Below are 25,369 nucleotides of genomic sequence, written 5' to 3' on the forward strand. Positions count from 1 at the left end.
TAACCCACCCACGGCACCACCTCCCAGCGTTTATCACAGGGGTAACTCAACGTTTTTCGTGTGTTCCTTACGATCATTCAGTTCATACTATCTGCTTATGACTGGCACTGCATCTCCAGTTCCTAACACAATGCCTGCACAGATGGAGGAGAGAAACACTGGGACAAAAAGAAATAGGGATGCTCTTTGCCTTACAGGGTTTTATTTTTTATTTACGATACTGTTTTTTGGTAGCAAGTCCATCCACTGACTGGAGGAGGCCCACCCAGAAGATTGGAGGTGATCTCCTTACAGTGAACTTTTTGTAAATGTTAACCACACCTACAAAATACCTTTACAGTGATGTCATACCAGCTTCTGACCAAAGCCATGGGCACCACACCCTAGACTGTCCAAACCAGCACATTAAATGTAACCCCTCACGGATGATGTCACCTCAAAGACAACACCATGGTAAGCTTATTGTCATGTACTGGAGGGAAGACAGTCTATAGAGTTGGAATAATGAGGAGAACGCATCCTTGGTCCTCAGGCACTCTTGTCCTCGAGGCCAGAGTGACTTAGGATTATAGCATGGAGTGTCAGAGGTGGGGGGTCAGGCCCCCCCATTGTGAGGTCCAGATGGAATACTCATCTCAGACTGACCCCAGTCCCAGGTGCTCTCCTCTTCCTCATCTTTCCTGTCTACCAGAGTCTGCCCACTGGAATCTGGTCTGAAACTGGACTTTACCCTCCTCTTCCTGACCCATGGAGAGGTCAAGAGAACGTGACCACAGAGCCAGTGGAGATCCTGAGGATCAGCTTCCATTGGCTCCCAAGATCAGGCCCATGGACTTCTCCATAGACGGCACTAAGAGAAGAGAGTACCAAGGACTCAGTCTCTTGAAACCAGTCGAGGAAGATGGTCTCGGGTTCTTGTTTGGAAGTCCGAGCAGAGGAGTGTGGCTACCTGTATGTCTTTGACTGAAAACGGTTCTCCTCTGGGAGAATGTTGTCTTCTACCAAGCGGACCGATTCCAGAGGCATACACAGGAGCAGTGAGGGGGGAATGAGATGCTCATCTACCCAGCCAGATCGGCCACGTCAGCCCTGGCAATCATGGAGTAACAGAGGGTACTGTCGGATCACCATCACATCTCACTTCACATTCTTGAAACGTGGGAGCAGAAACCCAGGTGCAAAAGGACCACGAAGGATGGGAGAAGGGGACCCGTGTCAGGAATGGAAACGCCCGAGCTATGGGGAGCCTGGTACTTGGATACGGGACACCCTGGACCGATAGCCGGGTGAAAGTATGGGCCAGAAGAAAGTATGGGCCAATGTCCCAGCATCCCAGACAGAGTTTCCTCAGGAGATGGATGATAGATGAAACCCAGGCATGCCCTATATCAAAAGGAAGGGCACCCTGCCCAGGAAGGCAGAACAAAGAGTATTTATCAACAAACAGTCATCAAATGCCTATACCAGGTTGCACCCCTTGTGGTAGCCTGAGAACTCCAGGGAGGTGCAACATCAGCACTGTCTATCCAGTGGAAAGCATTGAGGGGCTAATCTCACAGATGCAAGATAAGTGATGTGACCTCGAACTCATCTGCTGGGGAAGTCCAGAGGCAGCAATTAGCTAGTGGAGTAAAAAAACGTTGCAAAAGAGGCAAAGTTGAAATCAAAATTGGCCAGACCTTGTCAGGACATTTCAGGCTGAGGTAAGGCAAGGCACAGGCCTGGAGGCACAGAGAGCTGAACCTGTTAGAGCAGAGGGCAAGGAGGAGGACACAGTCTCTGACCTCACAATACCCAGGGCCCACTAGGCTAGCCTTGCAGACTCTGGTGCCCTTTTCCAGCCCGGGCAAGGCCCGGGGCCCTGGGCAGCCTCCAGGTGCAGTGCCCTCCCTTGGGCCGCACCCTCTCCACTGCCCTGGGGCATGTCTCTACTTACAAATTATGAGGGGCTTCGGCATCAGATAGAGAGGTTGGTGCGGGAAAACGAGGAACTGAAGAAGCTGGTACGGCTCATTCGGGAGAATCACGAGCTCAAGTCTGCGATCAAGACTCAGGCAGGTGGCCTCGGCATCAGCGGGTTCACCAACGGGCTTGGTGAGGCAGCGGCAGGCCCTTCCCAACACCAGGGTAACTATAAGAGGCCTGGGTAGAAGGACAGCGGGGAGGGAAGGATGGGGATGTGCAGAGCGAGGAAGAGCCGGTGTGCTGGGGCCTGAGGAAACTGTGGAGGGAGGGCTTAGATAATAGCCAACATAGAGGACATTGGCCTCAACAGATGGAGGCAGGATGAATATACAGGACCATAGGACCATAGGACCAAAGGGTAAAACTAGGCTCCATACCCACTCACCCAAGAGGAGCTCTTCACTGCCTCTCAACCTAACTTCCAGGCAGCATCATTGACTGAAAAACTGCCCAGCTCTGGGGTCCAGTGTTCTTCCCTACGGAGTCCAATGTGCTACCGACCCTCAGCCCCCATATCCCTGTTTTCTCTTGCCTTCAGCCTTTCCCAACCCTCACCGTTAGCCCACGAGCTTTTTCTGCATTTCTCTCCAGTTAGAGACCGACAGAAGGAGACTCGTAGCCAGAAGCTGAGGAGAGGAAACCAGGGCTGAAGTTGAGATTCGGGATTTCTTAGTGTGTGATAGGAGCTCTGTGGCTAGAGATATCCAGAGCAGGGTAAGAGAGAGGAGAGCAAGCAAAGATGTTCAAGCGTTCACAGAAATGACGTTGAACCAATGGCTGACCCGTGCTAAGCCCAGGTCCAGGGATGGGGGCTAGAGGGAGGTGGCATTCAGACACCAAGAGATGACAGAGGCCGCCAAGCCCAGTCAGTATATTAACAGGAAGGGAGGGTTAAAAGACTAGAAAGTTGTGAGCAAAGTGTGGTCAGAATTGAAGATACCAGGCAGAAAACATACAGGGGCAATAAGCTCCCAGGATGTGGCTACAGACGCCATCATGGCTGATACAGGTTACCAAAGTGTACACAGTGAGGGAACACTGGTAGTGACTATATCCATCTCCCTGCCTACACAGGCCTTCCTGTCCTAGACATTGTGTTTTGCCGTCCGTGATTTTCTGCGTGTGCTTACGGTCCGTCCCCCTCTACGGTAACCCACCCTCTGTCACAGCCCTCCAGCTTAACCGCCCCTGCTTCCTCTACTCACGATCAGGCATGAAGTCTCTCTCATCTGAGAAGAGAGCTTTACTCTGCCTGTTTAGACCTCTACGGTTTGGCAATGGACGCCAACCATGCTGTCTAGAAAGGTTCTGAGTAACATTCTAAGTGCCACCTCAGTGCCTTCTCCACCTCTGCACGGCATTTGGGAATAATAACCCTTTGCTGAGTACTCTCTCCCTGAGCTCCCAAGCCAAGTTAGTTATCTACGTCCTGACTCACGGTAATCACGGCAACTCCCAGGCTCAGGCTCCAAGCCCCGCCCACCCCTCCACCTTCAGCCAATCCACCTACAGCACTGCTCCAACCCCCAACTTAAAGTGAAGATAGCTTCAGGGAGGATCCTGAAGGTCTAATTAATCCCCGAAAATAGTCTCACCAGGGCGTGGGGATGTAGTGCAGTTGGTAGGGTGCTTGCTGAGCATGCGTGGAGCCCTGGGCTTGATCCCTACCCCTAACTAGGTATGACTACACAAGTCCGTAGCAGGAAGATTTAGAAGTTAAAAGTCATTCTCAGCTGCGTAGTGATGGGAGGCCAGTCTGGATTACACAAGACACTGTCTCAAAAAGGAAGTTCTGGTTTAGAACTCAGACCTTCATACTGAGAGGCTAAAGTCCTTTGGACAGTACTCACTTCCCTTACGGCTTCCTTCCCATCTCCTTCCCCGCCGGGCGTCTTACCATCAAGCCTGGCTGTAGTGGACACTCTTTATTTCCCTAGTAGTGGTCATAAGCACATGTGCACCTCCAGGTTTACATGTCATGTCATTAATGACTGAGATAACACAGACAGGGGAACAAAAATAATATGCATCGAGAAGGTATGAAGTTTAAGAAGTTCCCTCATCTAAGATGCTAGATTCTGTCTTCCTACTCTAAGCATAGGGTTTTGTTCCTTTCTAAATTCATCTTTTAAGTATGTATTTGTGTATGGGTTTGTATGTGAGGGCATGCATGCACATGCCATGGCACATGTGTGGAGGTCAGAGACAGCTGCAGGCATTGGTTCTTATCTTTCATCTTGAGTCAGGGTTCCTCTTTTTCCAGCCTCTGTATGTATACTTCAGGCTACCCAGCCCATGAGCTTCTGGGGGATTCTCCAGGTTCTGCCTCTGATCTCATAAGGGGAATTTGCATCTTATAGACACATGTCCCACTTTTATACAGGTTCTGGTGACCCACATCGGGTCTTCATGCTTGTATTAAGTGCTTTTGTTCATGAAGCCAACTCCCTGGCCCTTGTGATTTTGAGGCAGATCTCACTATATAGCCTAGGCTGGTCTTGAACTTAGTATGTAGCCCAGGTTGGCCTCAAAGTGGTTATCTCCCTATTTCAGCCTCTAGAGTGCTGATATTACAGGTGCATACAACCATATCTGGCTTTTAGGTTTAAATCTTAAACCCTTGGGTGTTGTTTTTCCATTGGTACAGAGGCTGTACTTTAACCTACTGCTGTGTTAGCCAGCAAATGTGACTCCACAGTTACTGGCCTGCTTCTCTGGCAGTGGCCACTCAGGCTGTGGCCTGGCAGGAATTCTGTTCTCCAAAGCACTGGCTTTGTTGCTGTTGCCAAATATGGCTTTTAATTAAATCTCTATTCTTCTGTTTATCAATAAGACTCGGGAGCCAAAGGTTGGGGTGAAAACCTGCTAGCTCAAAGAGGTTGAGTAACAACTAGTTGACCTTTTCTTTTTGCTGGTGTCTCTGAAAAAGAGGATCCTTCCATTCCACCAAAACAAAAGAACCCACCCTAGACTAAGTCCCTCTCTACTACTTCCTGTGTGTCTGTCTTCTTACAGACACCTATGACTCTCTATGATTACTTTCTGTTAAGTAGTTGCTAATTTGGCCTCCTGACCCAAGGTTGATTTTATTTAATTAATGCAAATGCACACTCAGGGTTCACAGTATGATGAAATATCCCACAAAACTTGGGGCTGGAGAAATGACTCAATAGTTAAGAGCATTGTGCTCTTGCAGAGGGCAGGGCAGCTAACAATCTTTTGTAACTCCAGTGCCCAACACACTTTTCCGGCATCCTCAGGCCCCAGGCACACATGTGATACATGGACATACGTACAGGCAAAACACCCATACACATAAAAAAAAAAAAAAAAAAAAAAAAACCTGTCTTTAAAAAAAACGTAAATAAATAAAATAAAGAGACAATAAATATTCAGAGTATGTCTGACTGAAAGGACTAGGTGTCTGACTAACGGGCACCACTTCCTAAGAATGCACAATTTGCCATCATCAGGCCCAGTCAAGGAGGCTCCTTCAGAGTTACCTCAGTGGCTCTTATCCCACTACTCTCTCACTCTGCTTGTTACAACAATCTATTTTCTTTTTTTTCATGTATGGCTTTTTTTTGGGGGGAGGGGTTCAAGACAGGGTTTCTCTGTATAGCTTTGTGTCTTTCCTGGAACTCGCTTTGGAGACCAGGCTGACCTCAAATTCATAGAGATCTGCCTGCCTCTGCCTCCCGAGTGCTGGGACTAAAGGCATGCGCCACCACCGCCCGGCTACATGTATGGCTTTTGATAGAGTTTCATGTAGACCAACTGACTTTGAGCTCCTGATCCCCCTGCCTCTGCCTCCCAAGCACTGGGCTAACAGGACTGTGCCACCACACCTGACTCCTATAACCTATTTCTGTGAATGGCCTTCTCTGTGAGGTCAGGCTCCTTATTTGCTCTCAAGAACTCCAGCTTTAATTTCTCTTTCTAGGGACCACATTGTTCCTTTAAGCTCTGGTCCAGGGCTCTGATGCAACCAAATTCAGGAGGAACACAGAAGGAAATAGAGCTGGGAGATATGAACAGATCTTGAACACATGGGCTGTAGGTACTCAAAATCATGTACACCAGGCTCACTGCAGTGCAGCACCAAGGCCCGATGGTGGAAAAAAATGGGTGTTGGATGGATGGGTCTCGGGACCAAGGGATCATCAGTTCTACGCCAGGGACCACCTCCTAGGCCATCACTCCAGAAAGTACAATAATCCTAAATTTAAATTTACTATTCTAGGTCATTACAAAGGTTTTTCAGAGTGAGAAGGAAGAACATTAAGAGTTGACTTGAATAATAGTTTTCAACACAGGATGTGGGCTCCCATTTGTGTTCCTGCCCACAGCCCTGTGAGTGTTAGAGGTGAGCCTGGCAAAGGGAAATACAATGTTGGAGGAAGTCAAAGAGTGGAAATTGGATGGACTGTGAGATAGCCATTGAGAGGCTTCCGGAGACAGTGGTAACATGAATCCTGAAAATCAGAGGAGGAGGTCAGGGCTAGCTAGAAAAGATTTGAAAGTCTTTGATAATTGAAGTCATGAGAGGGGTTAAGAACACCTGGGAACGCCAGGCAGTGGTGGCGCACGCCTTTAATCCCAGCACTCAGGAGGCAGAGGCAGGCGGATCTCTGTGAGTTCGAGGCCAGCCTGGTCTACAGAGTGAGATTCAGGACAGGCTCCAAAGCTACACAAAGAAACCCTGTCTCAAAAAAAAAAAAAGAAAGAAAGAAAGAAAAGAAAAGACCACCTGGGAAGAGAGTGCACAGTATGAAGAGATTGAGTGGCAAGTACCGAGGAAGAACAGGTAGAGAAGTTGGCAAAGGAACATCCCAAGACACAAAGGAAATGTCAAAAGTTTAAAGTCTTGAAGTCCAAGAGACAATTTCAAAGGAAATGACATCAGCAAGGTAAAGGCTTTCCCAACAGTTGAGCAAGAAAAAGTCCTGAATATATTCACAACTTTTACTGAGCAATGACTTGGTATCCATGACTTTAATCAAAGCGATTTCAACCTCACTGAGAAAGGCTGACCAGAGTGAGGTGAAGAGTGAGTAAGAAGATAGAAAGAACAGGGCTGGTGGGGTGCCTCAGTGGGAAAGGGTGCTCGCTCCAAGCCTGATGACCCGAGTTCAATCCCCAGATCCCATACTGTAAGGAGAGAACTGACTCCCACAAATTGTCCTCTGAATTCTACACACATGCTGTGGTGTGTGTGTGAATGTGTGTATGTGTACACACACGGTGTAAAAACACTTTAAAAAGAAAATGGGAAGAACAGATGGCCATGACATCTCAGTTCAAGAAGCTTGCCTTTGAGAGTTTATTACTTTCCTCATTACTGTGGCAAGATCAACTTGAGGAAAAGGGGGTTTAGCTTACAGTCCAAGAGCGCATCGTCCATCATGGCAGGGATGAGAATGTGAGTAATTCGTCACTTATATCTGTACAGAGATGAACACTGGTGCTCAACTAGCTTTTTCCTTTTTATTCAGTCTGGGACAGCAGCCCATAGTCAAGTCAGGGTTCATACACTCATCAACCACCCTTTGAAAGCCCTCAGACAAACTGAAAGTTAGGTTGACTTTGGTTGTCTGCTTTGTGTATTGAGACAGTCACTCATGTAGTCTAAGCTGGTGTCAGATTTGCTGTCTAGCTCAGGATGGCTTAACTTCTGACACCCCGCCCCCACTTCAAGTGCTAGGATTACTGAGAGGAGACACCATGTCCTCTCGGGCGCTCTAGGTGTTTCTTAATCCAATCAGGTTAACTATAGAAATTAACTTCCCAGAGGGTATGGGAGCTAGGTGGACACTGTGGTAGCTAGAGAGAGGACTTGCCTCTTTTCGAGATGACAGTTACCCAAATTTGTTTATATTTGGAAGAAACTAGGTGAGGCTGATTGAAAATGTACAAAATGAAAGAGGAACTTTTTAGGAAGTGTCTTCAACTGAAGGGAAGAATGAAAACAAATTGTGTGAACACTGGGTGAGGGAACTTCAGACTCACTGACTCAATTTTCTCTGTAAAATTTTCTAAAGAGCAAGGGGGGTGGGGTGGAGCCAGGCATGGCAGTATACACTTTTAATCCCAGCACTCTGGAAGCAGAGACAGACAGATTTCTGTAAACTTGAGGCCAGCCTGGTCTACAGAGTAAATTCAAAGCCAGCCAAGATTACACAGTGAGACCCTATCTCAAAAATAAGAACAAGGGTGGAGGAGTCTGAAATAAAGATGGGAGTAGGAACTGAGAAGGAAACCCGGAAGTCCTGTTTGACTGTATAGCGAGCTACATGGTACTAGCCGTCGGTAAGATTTCCAAAGGCATACGCCACCCACCTTACGCCTTTTCTTGCAGTATTTTGTAACCCGAGGGCAGGCATGTCTTACACAGTGGTTTAGCAAGAGTGTAGACTCACGATAGACTGTGCTGGCTGGGACGAAGGGTCCCTTAGGAAGACTGTCAGAAAGAAAACAACTTTCTGGGGAAGATAGTTGCCAAGAGCTTTCAGATCTTAGCTCAGCCTCCGAGCGTGGAAACAGAACCAGGACGGCGTTCAGACTGCGGGGCCTCTTGCTCCTAAGAGCTCCAGGACTGGCTCAGATGCTCCCACGAGGATGTCTCTGGGAGACAGAGACAAATGGGTGCACATGGGAAGCAGCAGAGGAGAGCCAAAAATGAGGGCTGAGTGTCCCAAGCTCCAGGCAGTGGCTGACAGCTGGCCCCAGTGCTCGGATCTAGCTTCTCCCCACAGAAGAAGAAACACAGGACCAAGGCAGGATGGTACAGGCCTATAATCCCAACACAAAGAGTCAGGCCGATCTCTGTGAGTTCGAGGCCAGCCTGGTCTACAGAGCGAGATCCAGGACAGGCACCAAAACTACACAGAGAAACCTTGTCTCGAAAAAACAAAATAATAATAATAATAATAATAATAATAATAATAATAATAATAATAATAATCCCAACACAAAAGATATGGAGGCCGGAGGATCACAAATGCTAGGTGAGACTGGGCTACACGGCAAGACAGGAAGTGGGGGGAGAGCCGGGCAATGGTGGCGCACTCCTTTAATCCCAGCACTCGGGAGGCAGAGCCAGGCAGATCTCTGTGAGTTCGAGGCTAGCCTGAGCTACAGAGTGAGTTCTAGGAAAGGCGCAAAGCTACACAGAGAAACCCTGTCTTGAAAAACCAAAAAAAGAAAAAAGGCAGGGGGAGGTAACAGGTGACCAGAGTGTCGTAGACTAACATGGACAAACAGTGGTCAGCATTCGACAGACACTAGGGATAAAATGGCTAAGAAGTCTGTGCTATTATTGTCCCCTGGCCCTGCCGCCCACGCCTTCACGCCTTCACGCTCTGCCCGCTGGATTGCTGAGCTTACCTTTGTAAAGCCCACTGCCTGTGCTGGTGCATGTGTCCTCCAGCAGGGGGCAGCCTTCCACCCCCCCACCCCCTCCCTCTTCCTCCCAGGGAAGAACCTATAGAATGCCCCCTTCCTTCCAACCACGTCCTCTGTCTGAGAACTTTAACCTATCCACAAGACCTGTCTCTGCCCTGAGACTCACTTCCTTAGGAGCCTGTTCTTGGGCCACAAGCCAGTCCCTCCTACCTCTGCTCTCTCAGTACTCAGACGTCCCCCACAAAACACGCTCCCACAGCCTATCTCCAACCCAGGACCCAGCTCTAGAGACCCTCCTGTCCTCAAGACTCTCCTCCAGGGCTTCTGCCCTTCAAGACTCTCCCCCAAAGACCCTTCTCCCTCAGGACTCTACCTCAGTACCTTCCGCCTCAGGATCTCTACGGGGAATATCCTCCCCCTCAGGACTCTCCCCTCAGGACCTTCCTCCCCTCAGGTCTCTGCTCTCCTCAGGTCTCTCCTCCCACTCAGGTCACTCATCTCCTCAGGTCTCTCCTCCCCTCAGGTCTCTCCTCCCACTCAGGTCTCTCATCTCCTCAGGTCTCTCATCTCCTCAGGTCTCCAGGTCTTTCCTCCCCTCAGGTCACTCATCTCCTCAGGTCACTCATCTCCTCAGGTCTCCAGGTCTCTCCTCCACCTCAGGTCACTCATCTCCTCAGGTCTCCAGGTCTCTCCTCCCCTCAGGTATCTCTTCCCTGAGTACCTTCCTCTCCACTACCCTGCTTGGTCTTTCCCCACCTCTCCACATCCCTCCACCTCTCTAGAAACCCCCATTTGAACGTCTTAGCTAGGGTGGCCCCCTCTCCTCAGTCCTCCCTTCCCTCAGACTCAGCCTCTCGCCCCTAATGTGGCTACCCCATACTCCTCGTCCTATCGGGACCCCTGGGTGTCCTTCTAGGGCATGGCGAGCCCTCTGAGCCCTAGCCCTGCTGTGGTCTGGCCTGTCTGGGCTGGAGAGAGCCATTGAAAAGTGTGGGGGAGGGGGGGTCTGAGATGGCGTGTCAGGGCTGGGGCGAGTGTAGGAAACCGCACAGGACCAAGGGAGGGTGGGAGAGCTGGAGCCCCAGGTTCAGGGAGGCAAACAGCTGTTCAAAGAGTTAAACATGACAAGCTGAAGTCAAATCCTAAGACACTGCGTTTCTCTTTAACCCACTGGCTGACGTAACAAACTTATCTTCCGTAATTCTACATGATTAAGATAAACATGCACTCAGCGAATCTGAAATTTCTAATTTCTGTAAGGTTCTAGTACGGTACCAGAACCTAGCAAGCTTTTGAATTAAAAAAAATCCCAATCAACTAAATGCAAACTCTAACAAAGGGTCGAAATTTTTTGTACATTTTTCATTAGAGGCAAAGGAGTAGGGTGGAAATGTCTTCAAGGTGTGTTAGACAGTACATTTCTGTTAGGTGGGAGATCTCACCTCACAAATGATGGCCTACCTTCTTAGGAGAGATCCCCAAATTCAGACTTCTCTATCTCCAGGCTGCTGCTGATCTCTTCAGTGATCCTGATTAATGTCAAACCCTATGGATGTTACGTCTGTGGCAGACCTTCCAGTGTGAGCAGGGTCTGTGCCTGCAGAGGCTGTGGTACTTCCCTAGGGGCACTTAATTGTCTGGCCATAAATGTTACCCTAAATGCCTGTGACCGAGATGCATCCTTTTCTATAATAAGTTTATAAAGACATAATTCATGCCAGGTGGTGGTGGCGCATGCCTTTAATCCCAGCACTCAGGAGGCAGAGGCAGGCAGATCTCTGTGAGTTCGAGACTAGCCTGGTCTACCGAGTGAGTTCCAGGACATCCAGGGCTGCACAGAGAAATCCTGTCTTGAAAAACTAAAAGACAGACAGACAGGCCGGGCGGTGGTGGCGCACGCCTTTAATCCCAGCACTCGGGAGGCAGAGCCAGGTGGATCTCTGTGAGTTCGAGGCCAGCCTGGGCTACCAAGTGAGCTCCAGGAAAGGCGCAAAGCTACACAGAGAAACCCTGTCTCGAAAAACCAAAAAAAAAAAAAAAAAAAAAAAAAGACAGACAGACAGACAGACAGACATTTCACTTACCCCCCAGTTCACGGGATCATGTGTGCATCTGTGGTAAATGGCTTCTGTTACTCAGTAGCGTTATCAATGTCCATGATATGGGGTTTATGACTAATAACATTTTGTTTGTTCACCAGTTTGCAGACATTTAGGTGTGAGTTATTTCCTCTTTTAAGCTTTCATAAATGATGCTGCTAGAAGCATTTGTGTACACAGTGAGGGGTTCTGGTGGTGGAGGGGAGCACTAGAAACTGAGTCCAGGGTCTCAAGAATAATAGGCAAGCTATACCCTTGGCTCCATGTACATAAGATGCATTTAAAAACAGAGTCCTCTTTTTTTAATCACACTTATTTGGATGGGCTTACATGCAGAAGCCAAAGAACAAATTGTGGGAGTCCGTTCTATCATCCCACCACATGGGCTCCAGGGATTGAACTCAGATCATAGTTCTGAGTTCAATCCCTGGAGTGCTTGGCTGCAAGCACATTTACCTGCTGCGCCATCTTGTTGGCCCTGCACATAGATTTTCTAGTTGGCATTTTGAAATAAATAGCTGACAAATATCTCCAACCCCTTTCTGCACCCTCTTTTGCTCTGGAGTCCTCTTGAGACTATTTTTTAATTGCATTTATTTGCTTGCGTGTCTGAATGTCTTGCCTACATGTATGTATGTTTACCACAAGCACACCTGGTGCCCTTGGAAGTCAGAAGAGGGCGTTGGATCCCCTAGATGGCTGCGAGCCACCGTGTGGGTGCTTGGAATCTGCAAGAGCGGCAAGGGATCCTGATGGCCGAACCATCTCTCCAGCCTTGAGACTTTATTTCTTGGACCTCAGATGGCAGCACCAGGCATTATATTCCCAAAGAGTGTATTAATTAACCTTTTGTTGGCATTCTTTAAATGTAAAAAGACAAACTTTTTTAAATGTAATTTTATCTCTGTTACTGTTTATTGGTTATATTCCTATTTCTTTTTTTTTTAAGTATTACATTTATTTGTGTTTTTTTTTTCTGTTTGTTTGTTTGTTTGTTGAGACAGGGTTTCTCTGTGTAGCTTTGCGCCTTTCCTGGGACTCACTTGGTAGTCCAGGCTGGCCTCAAACTCACAGAGATCCGCCTGCCTCTGCCTCCCGAGTGCTGGGATTAAAGGCGTGCGCCACCACCGCCCGGCTTATTTGTGTTTGTTCAGGAGAGGGCATGCAATGCCATGGTGTGCAGAGGGAGGTCAGAGGACAACTTGCAGGAGTCTGTTCTCTCCTTCTACCACATGGGTCCCAGGGATCGAACTCAGTTTACCTGGCTTGGCAGAAGCCAGTCTGTAAAGAAATGCTTTTTTTTTTTTTTTTTGGTTGTTGGTTTGGTTTTAGTTATTATTTGTTTGGTTTGGTTTGTTTGTTTTTGTTTTTTATTTGTTTTTTTGTTGTTTTTTTGTTGTTTTGTTTTGTTTTCCAAGACAAGGTTTCTTTGTGTAGCCCTGGATGTCCTGAAAGTCCCCCTATGTAGACCAGGCTGGCCTCAAGCTCAGAGACACCTGCCCCTGCTTCTGCCTCCCAAGTGCTGGGATTAAAGGTGTGTGTCACCACTGACCAGCTAAGAGGTGAATTCTTATTTGTTTTTAAGCAAGGTCGCAAGTAGCCCAGGCTAGCCTACAGGTCAATGCTGACCTTGAACGTTTTTTTCTTTAGTAATTTATTTTTATTTTATGTGCATTGGTATTTTGCCTACATGTCTGTCTATGTGGGGGTGTTGGATCCCTAGAGTTGGAGTTCCAGACAGTTATAAGCTGCCATGTGGGTGCTGGGAATTGAACTTGGGACCTCTGGAAGAGCAGCCAGTGCTCTTAACCTCTGAGCCATTTCTCCAGCCCCAAGAGATGAATTCTTAAGCTGTTTTATTGATGTCATAATAATCATGGGAGGGAAGAAAAGTCAAATTTACATATTGAAAATAGTGAGCGGGAGCTGAAGTTCTTCATAAGTTCAAGGCCAGCCTGGTCTACATAGTAAGTTCTAGGACAGGTAGAGCTACATAGCGAGATCTTGTCTTTAAAAAAAGAAAGGAAGGAAGAAAAGAAGAAAGAAAGAAAGAAAGAAAGAAAGAAAGAAAGAAAGAAAGAAAGAAAGAAAGAAAAAGAAAGAAAGAGAAGAAGAAAGAAAAGGAAGGAAGGAAGAAGAGAAAGAGAAAAGAAAGAAAGAAAAAGAAAGGGAAAGGAAAGAAAAGAAAAGAAAAGAAAAGAAAAGAAAAGAAAAGAAAAGAAAAGAAAAGAAAAGAAAAGAAACTGTTTGATTGGGCTTACAGATCCAGAGGGTTACAGTCCATGATGGTGGAGCAAAGGCATGAAGGTGGGAGCAGCTGAGCGTTTACAACTCCAACAGCAGCAAGCAGGAGGCAGAGCGCTCACTGGGAGTGGCTATGCAAGTCTTTTGAAACCTGAAAGCCTGTCCCCAGTGACACGCCTCCTCCACACCTCCACACCGAACCCATCCCCAAACTCCCACCAATGGGAAGCAAAGGTTCAAACATAGGGTGAGCCTTCGGGGGTCGTTCTCATTCAGACCACCACAAGGTATTTTAAATATCCTCTAGAGAGGCACCGAGACCTTATAGACATCTCACCATGTGATCATAACCCGGATGTGGTGTAGCAGTAACAGATAGCGAGTGCTCAGGTTCTGGGGGGTGGGGTATAGTTCTTCTCTTCTGGCCCTTTTCCATACACTCCTCCTCCCATCCACCTCGACCACTCAAGAGCCCTTCTGGCCCAGTGGGGCTGCCCCTGCTGGGATCTCCTGTTTAGCCACAGAGACAGCCTAGCTTCGGAGTGTTTTTTGGCTACTTTCACACTAAAATGACAGGGACCATGTGGTTTGGTCCCTTTCAGGAAGGTCTTGCCAACCCATGACTTGGGTGAATGTATAGGTAGAGACTGTCTCCAAGGTAATGAGCTCTTCAAACCATGAGATTGGATTATTAGCAGTTTATATTTTTTTTTTACTTTTCTATATCTCCATTATTTCCCTATAATAATCATGCACAGCTTTACAATAATAATAAAATGGAGTTTTTCAAGAGCTAGATGTGTAACTGTGTAATAGAATATTTACCATACATGCATGACACCCTGAGTTCAATGCTCAGCACCACAAAAAAAATTTAAGGTCATATTCAGGGATAGAGAGATGGCTCAGAGGTTAAGATCCCCTACTGTTCTGGCATTCTTAGAGGATGTAAGTTTGGTTCCCAGCATGTACACCATACAGCTGACAACCACCTGTAACCCCAGCTCCAGGGGATCTGAAGCCTCTGGCATTTGTGCGCGCGCACGCACATAAGAATGAAAAGTGAGCTGGAGTGATGAGTCAGCAGTTAAGGGCACTGACTCCTCTCCCAGAGGAACCATGGTTGTTGATTGTTTTGCTCCTTTGGGGGCCCGCCACCAGCTCACAAATAAATCACACATGGAGGCTTATTCTTAATTATAAATTCCTGGCCTTTAGCTTGGCTTGTTTCTAGCCAGCTTTTCTTAACTTTAAATTACTCCATCTACCTTTTGCCTCTGGGCTTTTTGCTTTTTTTACTTCTGTGATCTTACTTTCACTCTTACTCCGTGGCTTACTGGGTGGCTGGGTGGCTGGCTGGGTGGCTGAGGGGCTGGCCCTAGCACCCTCCTCTCATTGTTTTCTTGCTCCTTTTTCTTTTCCTCCCAGATTTCTCCTTCTATTTATTCTTTCTGCCTGCCAATCCCATCTATCCTTTCTCCTGCCTGGCTATTGGCCATTTAGTTTTTTATTAGACCATTAGGTGTTTGTTTGTTTGTTTGTTTGTTTATGGTTTTTCAAGACAGGGTTTCTCTGTGTAGCTTTGGAGCCTGTCCTGGAACTCACTTTGTAGCCCAGGCTGGCCTCGAACTCACAGAGATCTGCCTGCCTCTGCCTCCCAGTGCTGGGATTAAAGGCATGAACCACTAAACTCAGCTATGAAAATCTTTTTAAAGGAGTAGATTTCAAAGTCGGATTTTTTAATGAGTCTTTTTAAAAAGATTTATTTACTTTTACTTTATATGTGTGAGTGTTTTGCCTACATGTATGTCTGTGAACCACATACACGCAGTGCCCACAGAATCCACGAGGGGACATAGGATCCCCTGGAACTGGAGTTACAGACAGTTGTGAGCTGGGAATTGAACCCAAGTCCTCTGGAAGAGCAGCCAGTGCTCTTAACCATTGAGGCATCTCTCCAGCCTGGGGGGGAAAAATCAAGTTTTTGGGTTTTGTTGTTTTGTTTTTTTTTTTTGCTTGTTTGTTTGTTTTTGTTTTTGTTTGTTTTTTAATTACATTGCACAGTTACAAGAACTCCCCTGCACTCTGCCCCTTGTAGCAACTATGTCCCCAAGGGAGTTCCCTCCCAAAAGCTGTCATTAAGAGAAGTCAGCTCCAGAAGTCTAGAAGAATAAGATCTCAGCCCCACCTCCCTCCAGCAGGTCCAGGAATAGTCAGATTCTGGACCTCTCTGAGTCATAGCGGCATCCAACTAGCCATCAATAACCCACATCCCTACTCCCGGAGACTACGTGTGGCCCTAGGCCACATGAGGCTCTGATAAATGACACTCTGATACTTAGAGGTCCCACCCAGTGGGTACATATCTCTCCACAAAGTTGAGGCCAGACTCACTCCTCCCAGCCAGAAGCATCTGGCCAAGTCAGCTGCCTGGGAGTCCAACCACCAGAAGCTACTCGTCTCTTCTCTGTGTGTGTGTGGGGGGGGGGGGGCAGCTCAGTGCAGTGGCTGCAGGTGATGGTCGGATAAGAGTCTAGGAGTTCTGACTGGAGAGTGGGGCCTGAACAAGCCTCAGGGACTGAGAGAAAAGAGAGCAGGCCCACATCCAAGACTCTGTTTTGTTTGTTTTTGTTTTTCGGTTTTGGGGGTCTTTTTTTGTTTGTTTGTTTGTTTGTTTTGTTTTTTGAGACAGGGTTTCTCTGTGTCGTTTTGGTGCCTGTCCTGGATCTCACTCGCTAGACCAGGCTGGCCCCGAACTCACAGAGATCTGCCTGCCTCTGCCTCCCTAGTGTTGGGATTAAAGGCATGTGCCACCCCCACCGGGTCCAAGACTCTCTTAAGGTGGGACAGAATGCCCTCTGGCCCCCTCCACAGATCGCCTTAGGCAAGGGCATCATCATCCAGCCCACCTAAGGAATGAAGCTCCAAGAGGGCAGGTCAACCCTACACCCCACCCCACCCCCACCCCACCCCCGCCTCCAGCTCGGCAGAGACAGACAGGTGTCTTGGCCGTGTATCCCCACGAGTGCCTTCCGCTGGCTTCTAGAAGGGCTTACCTGCTCTCTCTGTATCCACAGGTGTATTCCTGCCCCCATCCCCAGCAGCAGCCAAGGAGCCAGGCGTGGAAGACATGGGGATGGTGGCCCTGGCCCCTCTGGCTGACATGCTGAACGGCCCACAGCTCGGTTCTGCAGCAGGCTCCCTTATCAACCCCCTGGCGGCCCCTCTCAACCCGCTGCTCTCCGGCCAAATGCCCTTGGCGCAGAACAGTCAATTCGCCAGTCTCGTGTCGTGCCCCCTGAGCAGCCACCTGACCAGTCCCCTTGCCGTCTCTCCAGGGGCCACCTTGGCCAGCTCTCTGGGCTTACCCGCGACTGGACCCCTGGGCAGTCACTTGGGCGGTCCCATGGCTGTCCCCCCTGGGACCAGTCTGGCCAGCTCACTGGGCCTGACCTCCACTGGCTCCCTGACGACCAACAGCCGGCTGGCGGGCCCCCTGGCTGTATCTCAGAGCAGCCCCCTCATGGCTCCCCTGGCGGGCACGGTGGCAGTCTCTCTGAGCAGCCCCCTCCTCTCCTCCACGGCTACCCCTCTAGGTGTTTCTCAGAACATTCTGCCCAACCCCATAAACAACCTAGCGCTGTCAGAGGCCCCAAGGGTGCGGCTAGCGGAGCCACCCCGAGGAAGCCTCTCCGGAGCCTCAGCCGGGGCAGGGCCAGCCACCGCCTCCAAAGGTAATTGGTACAGGGCGGGGCAGCGGGGCACCCCGGGTAGGCCAATTCCTGCTCCCATCCCGCCTCACTCTAACCCCCCTCCTCTCATTTCCACTCCTCCACATCACCAGTCACCGGTGAGCACCCCCAGCCGAGCCAGGACTCAGAGCCCCTCAACATGATGTTTGTGGGTGCGCCCCTCCAGACCTCCACCCCCATGAGCACCATGGCCACATCCGGTCCCACAACAAATTTCTATGCCGCCACGGATACCCGGACCCAAACTGGTGTTCTCCAGGGACAAATTACCCTCACCTCTGTCCCAAACTCCCCAACAGGCTCTCCTGCTTGCACAGTCCCCAACTCTTCCCCGACACCTGCCCCCCAAGGAGCTGGAAACTATTCCCCTTCAAGAAACTCCCCCACCAGGGCGCACCAGTCCCCTACCCGGCCCGTGCCCAACCCCCATTCTCCTCCACGCAACCCCCACTCCCCGCCCCGCACCTCATCCTCTCCGGCTTCAGTCAATGACACCCGCGGTTCACGCGCCGTGGAACAGTCTCGGAAGAGTATCCTGGAGATAGAGCGGAAGATGGCCCACCGCAAGTGTAACAAGTTCCCTGACAGTTCCCGAGGTCAGTAACACCACAGGGGCTCAACATTGAGTCTGGTACCCACTCCCCGATTACCCCCCTGGACTGCTAACCAGGGCCCTCCCATGCCCTTCGCTTGTTGCTCAGTTGAGGCCCTCTGTCACCTCCAGACTCAAAGCAACTAGCCTGGGAGAGGCTGGTGGGGGAGATCGCCTTCCAGCTAGACCGAAGAATCCTGTCCAGCATCTTCCCAGAGCGCGTGCGCCTCTATGGCTTCACTGTCTCCAACATTCCAGAGAAGATCATCCAGGTGTGTGGCTATCCATTTCCTACACACTGCCAGAGGGGCCTCCACGGATGGGCCAGGGAGCTCAGTACTAAGGGGGCCCGGCATTTAAGGGGACTCTGAAATGGACGGAGCCCGGGGCTCAGGGCAAGCAGCTGGCAAGGGTCCAGAGCATCTGGTCATGGGAGCCCATGAAGAAAGGACAGGGGGACCTTTCCTCAAAAGGGCAGGTGGCATTCCTCTTCTTGCCTCCAAGATGGCCTTTGAATGGTCAGCTCTAACCCCAGGGGCTGAGCCAGCAACCTAAAGAATTCTATGGTCTTCCCCTTCTGTATCCCCAGTGCTCACTGGGGACCACAGGGAGCACGGATCCTGGAGCCCCTGAGTAGGTGGTGGCAACATTGTTGCCAGAAGGCCTTGATGCCCCCGCTAATGTGTCCTTGGATATGACCACGAAGCCTCCTCCCTCTGACAAAAAGGAGTTAGATGTTTAAAAACAACACAAAACTAAGAAACAAGGAACTGGAGTGTGTCACCGCACCCCTGTGTCTTACGGGTGTAGATGGCACTGTAGGGGGGTGAGGCCTGGGCATGTGGGTCTGCACTTGGCTGGATACCCAGGAGAAGTTTGTTCAGAATTGTGTCACGTGGGACAGCAATGGTAGGGTTCCTATCCCTGCACAGAGGCCATTTGGGTCTCTGGGGGCGGGGGTTGGCTTCCCAATTGCTTGTTCTCTTACCATCATTGTGTACAGATCATACGTACCTGCCATCTGTGTAGGAACAACTTTTGACCACACAGGCCGATTCTCAGCATGCCTTTTCCTTGGCTAAAGTGTCCTTTGAATTAGATGCTTTAAAAAAAACAAAACAGGATCTCACTGTGTAACCCTGAATGGTGTGGAACTTACTTCGTAACTCTGTAGGCCAGGTTGGCCTTGAACTCACAGAGATCTGCCTGCCTCTGCCTCCCAAGTGCTGGGATTAAAGGGGTGCGCCGCCACTGCTTGGTTTAGATGCTTGGTTTTAATGTGTTCAGAACTGTCCGTCTTTGCTCATGTTGTGTGTACTGTCCCCTAGAGGGGCAGTGGTGGCACACAACTTTAATCCCAGCACTCAGGAGGCAGAGGCAGGTGCATCTCTGTGAGTTCGAGGTCAGCCTGGTCTACAGAGCTAGCTAGTTCCAGGATAGCCAGGACTACCCAGAGAATCCTTGTCTAGGAGGGAAAAAATCTTTCCCTAGCAGAAATTCCTTAAAATATTTTGTATTTCATAGTCAACATTTTTTTCCTAAGGGTTTAGGGTTTGAGTTTTCCAAAAACCTTAAAGATTGGTTTTTCTTTTATTTATGTGTATGTATGTATGGGGTGGGGGTGCTTGGTGTAGATGCTGAGAACCAAACTCTGGTCCTCTGGAAGAACAGCCAGTGCTCTTAACTGCTGAGCCATCTCTCCAGCTCCTAAAGTTTGGGGTTGTTTTTTTATCTTTACTTTTTGCATGTGTGTCTTTGTTTTGAATCTTTGGCTCTTCCATAAATGATTATGGCAGAAGTATAGGTAAGGTAGGGCACGTCCTCTCCCTAACATGAAAACCCCTAACTAACTCCAAAGACCACCAAGACACAGAGTGCCCATTGCATTAGGGTGACTCCAGGGCTAGAGGGGTAGGCCTTGGGACTGAAGGACGAGAGGAAAATGACGAGGAAACAGATAGCAGCAGAAAATGAAGACATTTATTTGAGGGGCACAGCCTATCTATGGAGATCTTTCTCACAGAGTTCACTAATGGGCCAGTCAGTGCAGACTCTCAGAGCTGCCAGGGCAAGGAAGGATGCCCAGTGCATGCCAGTATCCCTCTCAGACTTACACCTATGAGGGTTCTCTGGTCTGTCTGGTCCCAGCCTCCTTGTCCATTTATACAATGGCAGGACAGCAGTGTTCCTGGTTGCCAGTGGACAGCCATCAGCCAGAAACTCAGAAACTCAACCAAAGAGGGCCCAATGCCATAGCAACAGAGACCACAAGGTGCCCAGGGGTGGCTGACATTCTAAAGAGGGGCCTGGGCTATAGCTCAGGTGTCAGAGTGCCTTTATCTAGAATGGGTTAAAGCCCTGGATTTTATCCCATCACCTGAGTCAGGTTCCTCCTTGTTCTCTTATATTGTCTTAGCTCTTTCCTTTTCTGCTTGTTTTAAAATCTGTCCATCAAGTTCCAGAAAATTGGCCCAAATTTTGAGTTCGTTTATGGATGGAGTAAACAGATAATTTCCAGATTACAGTTTTTTGTTTTTTTTTTGAAACATGGTCTCATGTAGCCCAGGCTGGCCTTGAATTCACTTTATAGCCAAGGATGATGTTAAGTTTCTGAGACTCCTTCCTCTATCTCCAAGTCCTGGGATTAGAGGTGTGTCCCACCACGTCTGGTTTTATGAGATGCTGGACCTATCATAACAGCTTGTCTTCTGCCCAAGAGCCTCCAGGGTCTCTTTCAGACGCAGTGTCTCATTTTACCTCTAACAGCAGTGACCCAGAGACTCCCCTGCCTCCTGGAACAACTCAATTGAAAGCCACTCGCAGACAAAGTGGCCTCCTGGGGCCAGGTTGACACCCAGCCATACCCTTCTGTAGAGCCTTCTCCAGGCCAATTGGTATGGTGACGTTTGGAAATCATAAATTCACCTCCTGGCTTCAAGAGTATCCACCCACCAGGTTGGGCCTTCGGTTAAGTCATGCATCTGATTCCATTTTGCACAACTTTTATTTCCCTTTTTAAAAAAATATTTATTTATTATTTATTCATTTATTTATTATGTACACAGACAAGGGTGCCAGATCTCATTACATGGTTGTGAGCCACCATGTCGGTGCTGGGAATTGAACTCAGGACCTCTGGAAGAACATCAGTGCTCTTAACCTCTGAGCCATCTCTCCAGCCCTATTTCCTTCTTCAATGTGTCTGTTTTTCTATACTTCAGTGTCAGTGGTTAGAACCCCTAAATTCTACCCAGACCTGCTAAAACTAGTCAAACAGTGATTGTCCCTACAAGCCCCTTGCTTTCCAAGGCTGTACAGGTTTAGTGAGTTGAAGCTTTGATGGAGATTTTTGTTTGACGAAGACCCTGGCTTTTCACTGGCTGTCTTATTTTTATTAGATCATATAGTTACACTATACTTTGGTTTGGATTGGTTTTGTTGTTGTTAGTTTTGGGGGGGGGTTGTTTGTTTTTGTTTTGTTTTTCTCACTGTGTACCCCTGGCTGGCCTAGAGCTTACCATGTAGCCCAGGTTGGCCTAATACTTACAGTGCTCCTTTGGCCTCCTGATTACATAGATTAGAGCCACACATCACTATGTCCAGTATCACTGTGGTTTTTTTGTTTATTTGTGTGTGTGTGTGTGTGTGTGTGTGTGTGTGTGTGTGTGTACATGGTAAATGCATGTACCTTTAAGTGCCTGTAAAGGCCTGAAGTATTTGATCCCCTCAAACTGGCGTCTCAGGTAGTTGTGAACCAGGGCCCAACGTAAGTGCGGGCAGTCAGACTTTGGTCCCCAGCAAGAACAGTGCATGCTTTTAACGGCTGAACCATCTCTCCATTCTGGTTACGCTGTCTTTTAAACCCACCTAAAACTGGTTACAGAACTCTTGCCCTTCCTGTCCAGTTGTGAAGAGCTTTGTGGAAGGTGTTTGACGTGCCTTTCCTCTTCGCACGCTCATCTAGGGGCCTCCAGTCCAAACTGTGTCCACGTGAGAATTGACCAGGGCCGGGCAAGGGTGGCAGGTGGTGCCTTGGTTCCTCCTTGATGGTCTCCTGAGAACCATCTCATCTTTACGTACTGATTTGGTACCCGAACCGTCTTAAGTATCCAAGCACTCTTAGGCATTCTAATGATCTATCATCTGGATTTTTCTTGGTAACAATCATATTGCTTATCTAGACAGATATATACTCTTGACATGTAACCCAAGTAAGCTTCAACCCTACTGACCTCCTACCTAAACCTCCTGAGATGTCCAGCTTCTGTGTTATTTATTTTTTGTATGTTTGGGTTGAGACAGGTCTTGTTAAGTAGCCCAGCTGGTTTGGAACTCAGACTAGTCTCAAAACTTGCTGTGATCATCGTTTCTCTTCCTCCTGAGAGGTAGGATGCCTAGTATGCCCCATTGTGCCCAGAGAATGAGTGAATGAATATTTATTTACTTATTTACTTGTTGAGACAAAGCCTTGATGTATGTATATCCCTAGTTGGACTCATACTATGTAGCCCAGGCTAACCTTGAACTTGAGTCCATGTTCCTATCTTAGTCTCTCGAGTGCTGTAGTTACAGGTACAAGCCACTGGGCCCACCTATTCCTTTACTTTTTAAAATATTGGGCTGGAGAGAGAGGTGGCTCCATAGTTAGGCACATGTATTGCTCTTCCAGCGGACACAAATTCAAATCTCAAAATCTATATCTGGTGACTCACAAACACCTCTAACTCCAGCTCCAAGGGCTTCCAAAACCCCTGGTCTGTGTGGGCCCCTGCATTCAAATGTACATACTCACACACTGACGCATACATATAATTAAAAATAACAAGAATGTTTTTATTAATCTTTTAAAGATTTATTTATTATGTATACAGTGTTCTGTCTGCATGTGTCCCTTCAGGCCAGAAGAGGGCGCCAGATCTCATTACAGATGGTTGTGAGCCACCATGTGGTTGTTGGGAATGGAACTCAGGACCTCTGGAAGAGCAGCCAGTCTCTGAGCCATCTCTCCAGCCCCTTTTTATTAATTTTTAAATAAAGAAAAATTAAATATTGACATATGGAACTGATACATAAAAACATAAAAATCAGGGCTTACAGGTAGCTCAGCTGGTAGAATGCTTGCCTAGCCCTTCTACCTAAACCAGATGTGGCGCTATAGGCCTCCAGTCCCAGAACACAGGATACAGAAACAGGAGGATCAGGAGCTCAGGGTCATACATAGCTACCTAATAAGAGTCTATCTCAAAAAAGAAAAAAAGAAAAACCAAGAACAGAACAAAACATGAAATCATCCCTCTTAATGGGATGCCATCTGATATGACACATACGTACACACATTGTGTAATCAGGTCACACATATATTTCTACTCAGATCTTTTCAGTTTTCTTTTTTCTTAAGATTTATTCTATTTTCAACTATGCATAGCCTGTGTGTGTGTGTGTGTGTGTGTGTGTGTGTGTGTGTGTGTGTGTGTGCAGGCACCCTTAAGGTCAGAGATGTCAGATTCCCTGGGAGCTAAACAGACTTCGAAGTTATGAGTCACCTTGACATGGGTGCTGGGAACCAAACTCAGGTTCGTTTCTTCCTTTTTTTTTTTTTTTTTTTTTTTTTGTGCTCAGTGTCAAAGCCAGGGCCTTGTGTGAATGCTAGTGTTCTACCAAATCTCAATTCTTTCCTCATCACGATTACATTGGTACATCTTTTTACAACTTATATAAAGCAGTAGATCCCACAGGCAACCTTTCCTTCATCTCTCTGACAAGAACGCTAATCTCCTCATTGTACTCCCACCTACCTGAAAGGTTCTTAGACAAATCATCCAGTGTTCTTGGTTGCAAACAACAACTGATGCAAACAGATATGGATTTATTATAATATTAAGGTCCTCAGCTCCAGGAAGGATACAAGATTGCATTTGTTTGCTATTCTGCCCAGAAAAAAAATATTAACACAACAAGAGACCTTCCTAGTGGACACACCATGGGTACCAGCCCCAAGACAGCACATAGATACCCAGTCAGGTGTCCCCCAGTTGAGTACAGCTGTCCCTGAAGAACCAGTGCCATACCCATGGTACTCCCTGGAGACCTGCCAGCCTTCTGTGTGTAAGCGCCTCTTCCCACGTGGAAGTCCCACCTGCCTGTCTGCATCCACTTGCTTGGTAGAAACGTAGGTACCTTGACTACAGAGGGATGTTGGGAAAGGTGGTGTTCAGGAAGACCTTCCGGTCCTGTTAGAACAGCAGCGTCTGTCATTCCAGGTTAGGAGCTTTCCATGAACTCTAGGGAAAGCCTGCAAGCTCTGAGGTCAGGCAAGCTGGGAGTATGAGGACCTCCCTGTGCCTCCATACTGGAAGTCATGCTCCCTGACCTCCATCCCTGGTGGCTTTACCCTAATCTCCTATATCTGGTACGGGACAAACAATGGGATGGGTGTCTCCGGAAGCTTTGGGAAGCCACTGGGCCTGCCTGAGTTGGGTTTTGGGTGCCTCGACCTCAGGCTCAGCCACAGCTTCACCTCCTTCCCTCTGCATCCTCTTAGCGATACTTAACAATTTCCTTCCCTCAGCCTCTCTTGCCCCTGTTCTTCCTGCCTGCCTGTGATCCAAAGTGGTATGGGAGGTTCCTGATGGCCACTCTCCCAACAGGCCTCCCTAAACCCCAGTAACCACAAGCTGGATGAGGACCTATGCCAGACACTCACACAGCGCTATGTGAGCATCATGAACAGACTGCAGAGTCTGGGCTACAATGGACGGGTGCATCCGGCACTGACGGAGCAGCTGGTGAACGCATACGGCATCTTGCGCGAGCGGCCTGAGCTGGCAGCGTCTGAAGGCGGCTCCTACACTGTGGACTTCTTGCAGCGTGTGCTGGTGGAAACAGTGCACCCCAGCATGCTCACTGATGCTCTCCTGCTGCTCTCCTGCCTTAACCAGCTGGCCCATGATGACGGCAAACCCATGTTCATCTGGTAACTGGGGTGCCCGGCTGGGCCCAGGCTCACTTCGCCCTGCAGGCCATTGTAGATGGCCATTAAAGTTTCCCACAGACACGAGTCACTGGGCCCATGCCACACCTACCTGCTCCTGTAGGGGTGCCTCACTAGGTACATTCAGTCTTGTCAGCCCTGCAGGGCCACATTCACATTACAGGACCCTAGTGAGACCTCTCAGATCAAGGCTCGGACACTGTCTTTCTGAAGGGATTGAATGGAAAGTTCGCTTTTCTTTCCCAAGTTCCCTTTCACTTGATAATGAAAGCAGAAGTCCTGGGAGAGGGGAGAAAAAAAAAAAAAAAAAAAAAAAAAAGAA

At 48.4% G+C, this 25,369-nt stretch overlaps 1 protein-coding gene across 5 annotated transcripts; it reads left to right on the forward strand.

Annotated features, from left to right (window-relative positions):
• The first annotated feature begins 322 nt into the window (after window positions 1–322).
• Window positions 323–25,113, forward strand: Spatc1 (spermatogenesis and centriole associated 1). Of its 5 annotated transcripts, none has more exons than XM_076556162.1 (6): window positions 394–453; window positions 692–2,127; window positions 16,790–17,446; window positions 17,557–18,060; window positions 18,189–18,328; window positions 24,704–25,113. In XM_076556162.1, exons 2-6 carry the CDS (start codon window positions 1,923–1,925, stop codon window positions 25,031–25,033), a joined length of 1,836 nt encoding a protein of 611 aa, XP_076412277.1. In that variant the 5' UTR covers window positions 394–453; window positions 692–1,922; the 3' UTR covers window positions 25,034–25,113. The 5 variants fall into 5 exon arrangements, with proteins under 5 accessions (XP_042120841.1, XP_076412277.1, XP_042120843.1 ...); XM_042264909.2 differs by having other exon boundaries at window positions 396–453; window positions 692–1,703; XM_042264907.2 differs by lacking the exon at window positions 692–2,127 and having other exon boundaries at window positions 323–453.
• Window positions 25,114–25,369: the final 256 nt, after the last annotated feature.

This window comes from Peromyscus maniculatus, chromosome 20, assembly GCF_049852395.1.
Source record: "Peromyscus maniculatus bairdii isolate BWxNUB_F1_BW_parent chromosome 20, HU_Pman_BW_mat_3.1, whole genome shotgun sequence".
NCBI classification, from domain to species: Eukaryota; Metazoa; Chordata; class Mammalia; order Rodentia; family Cricetidae; genus Peromyscus; species Peromyscus maniculatus.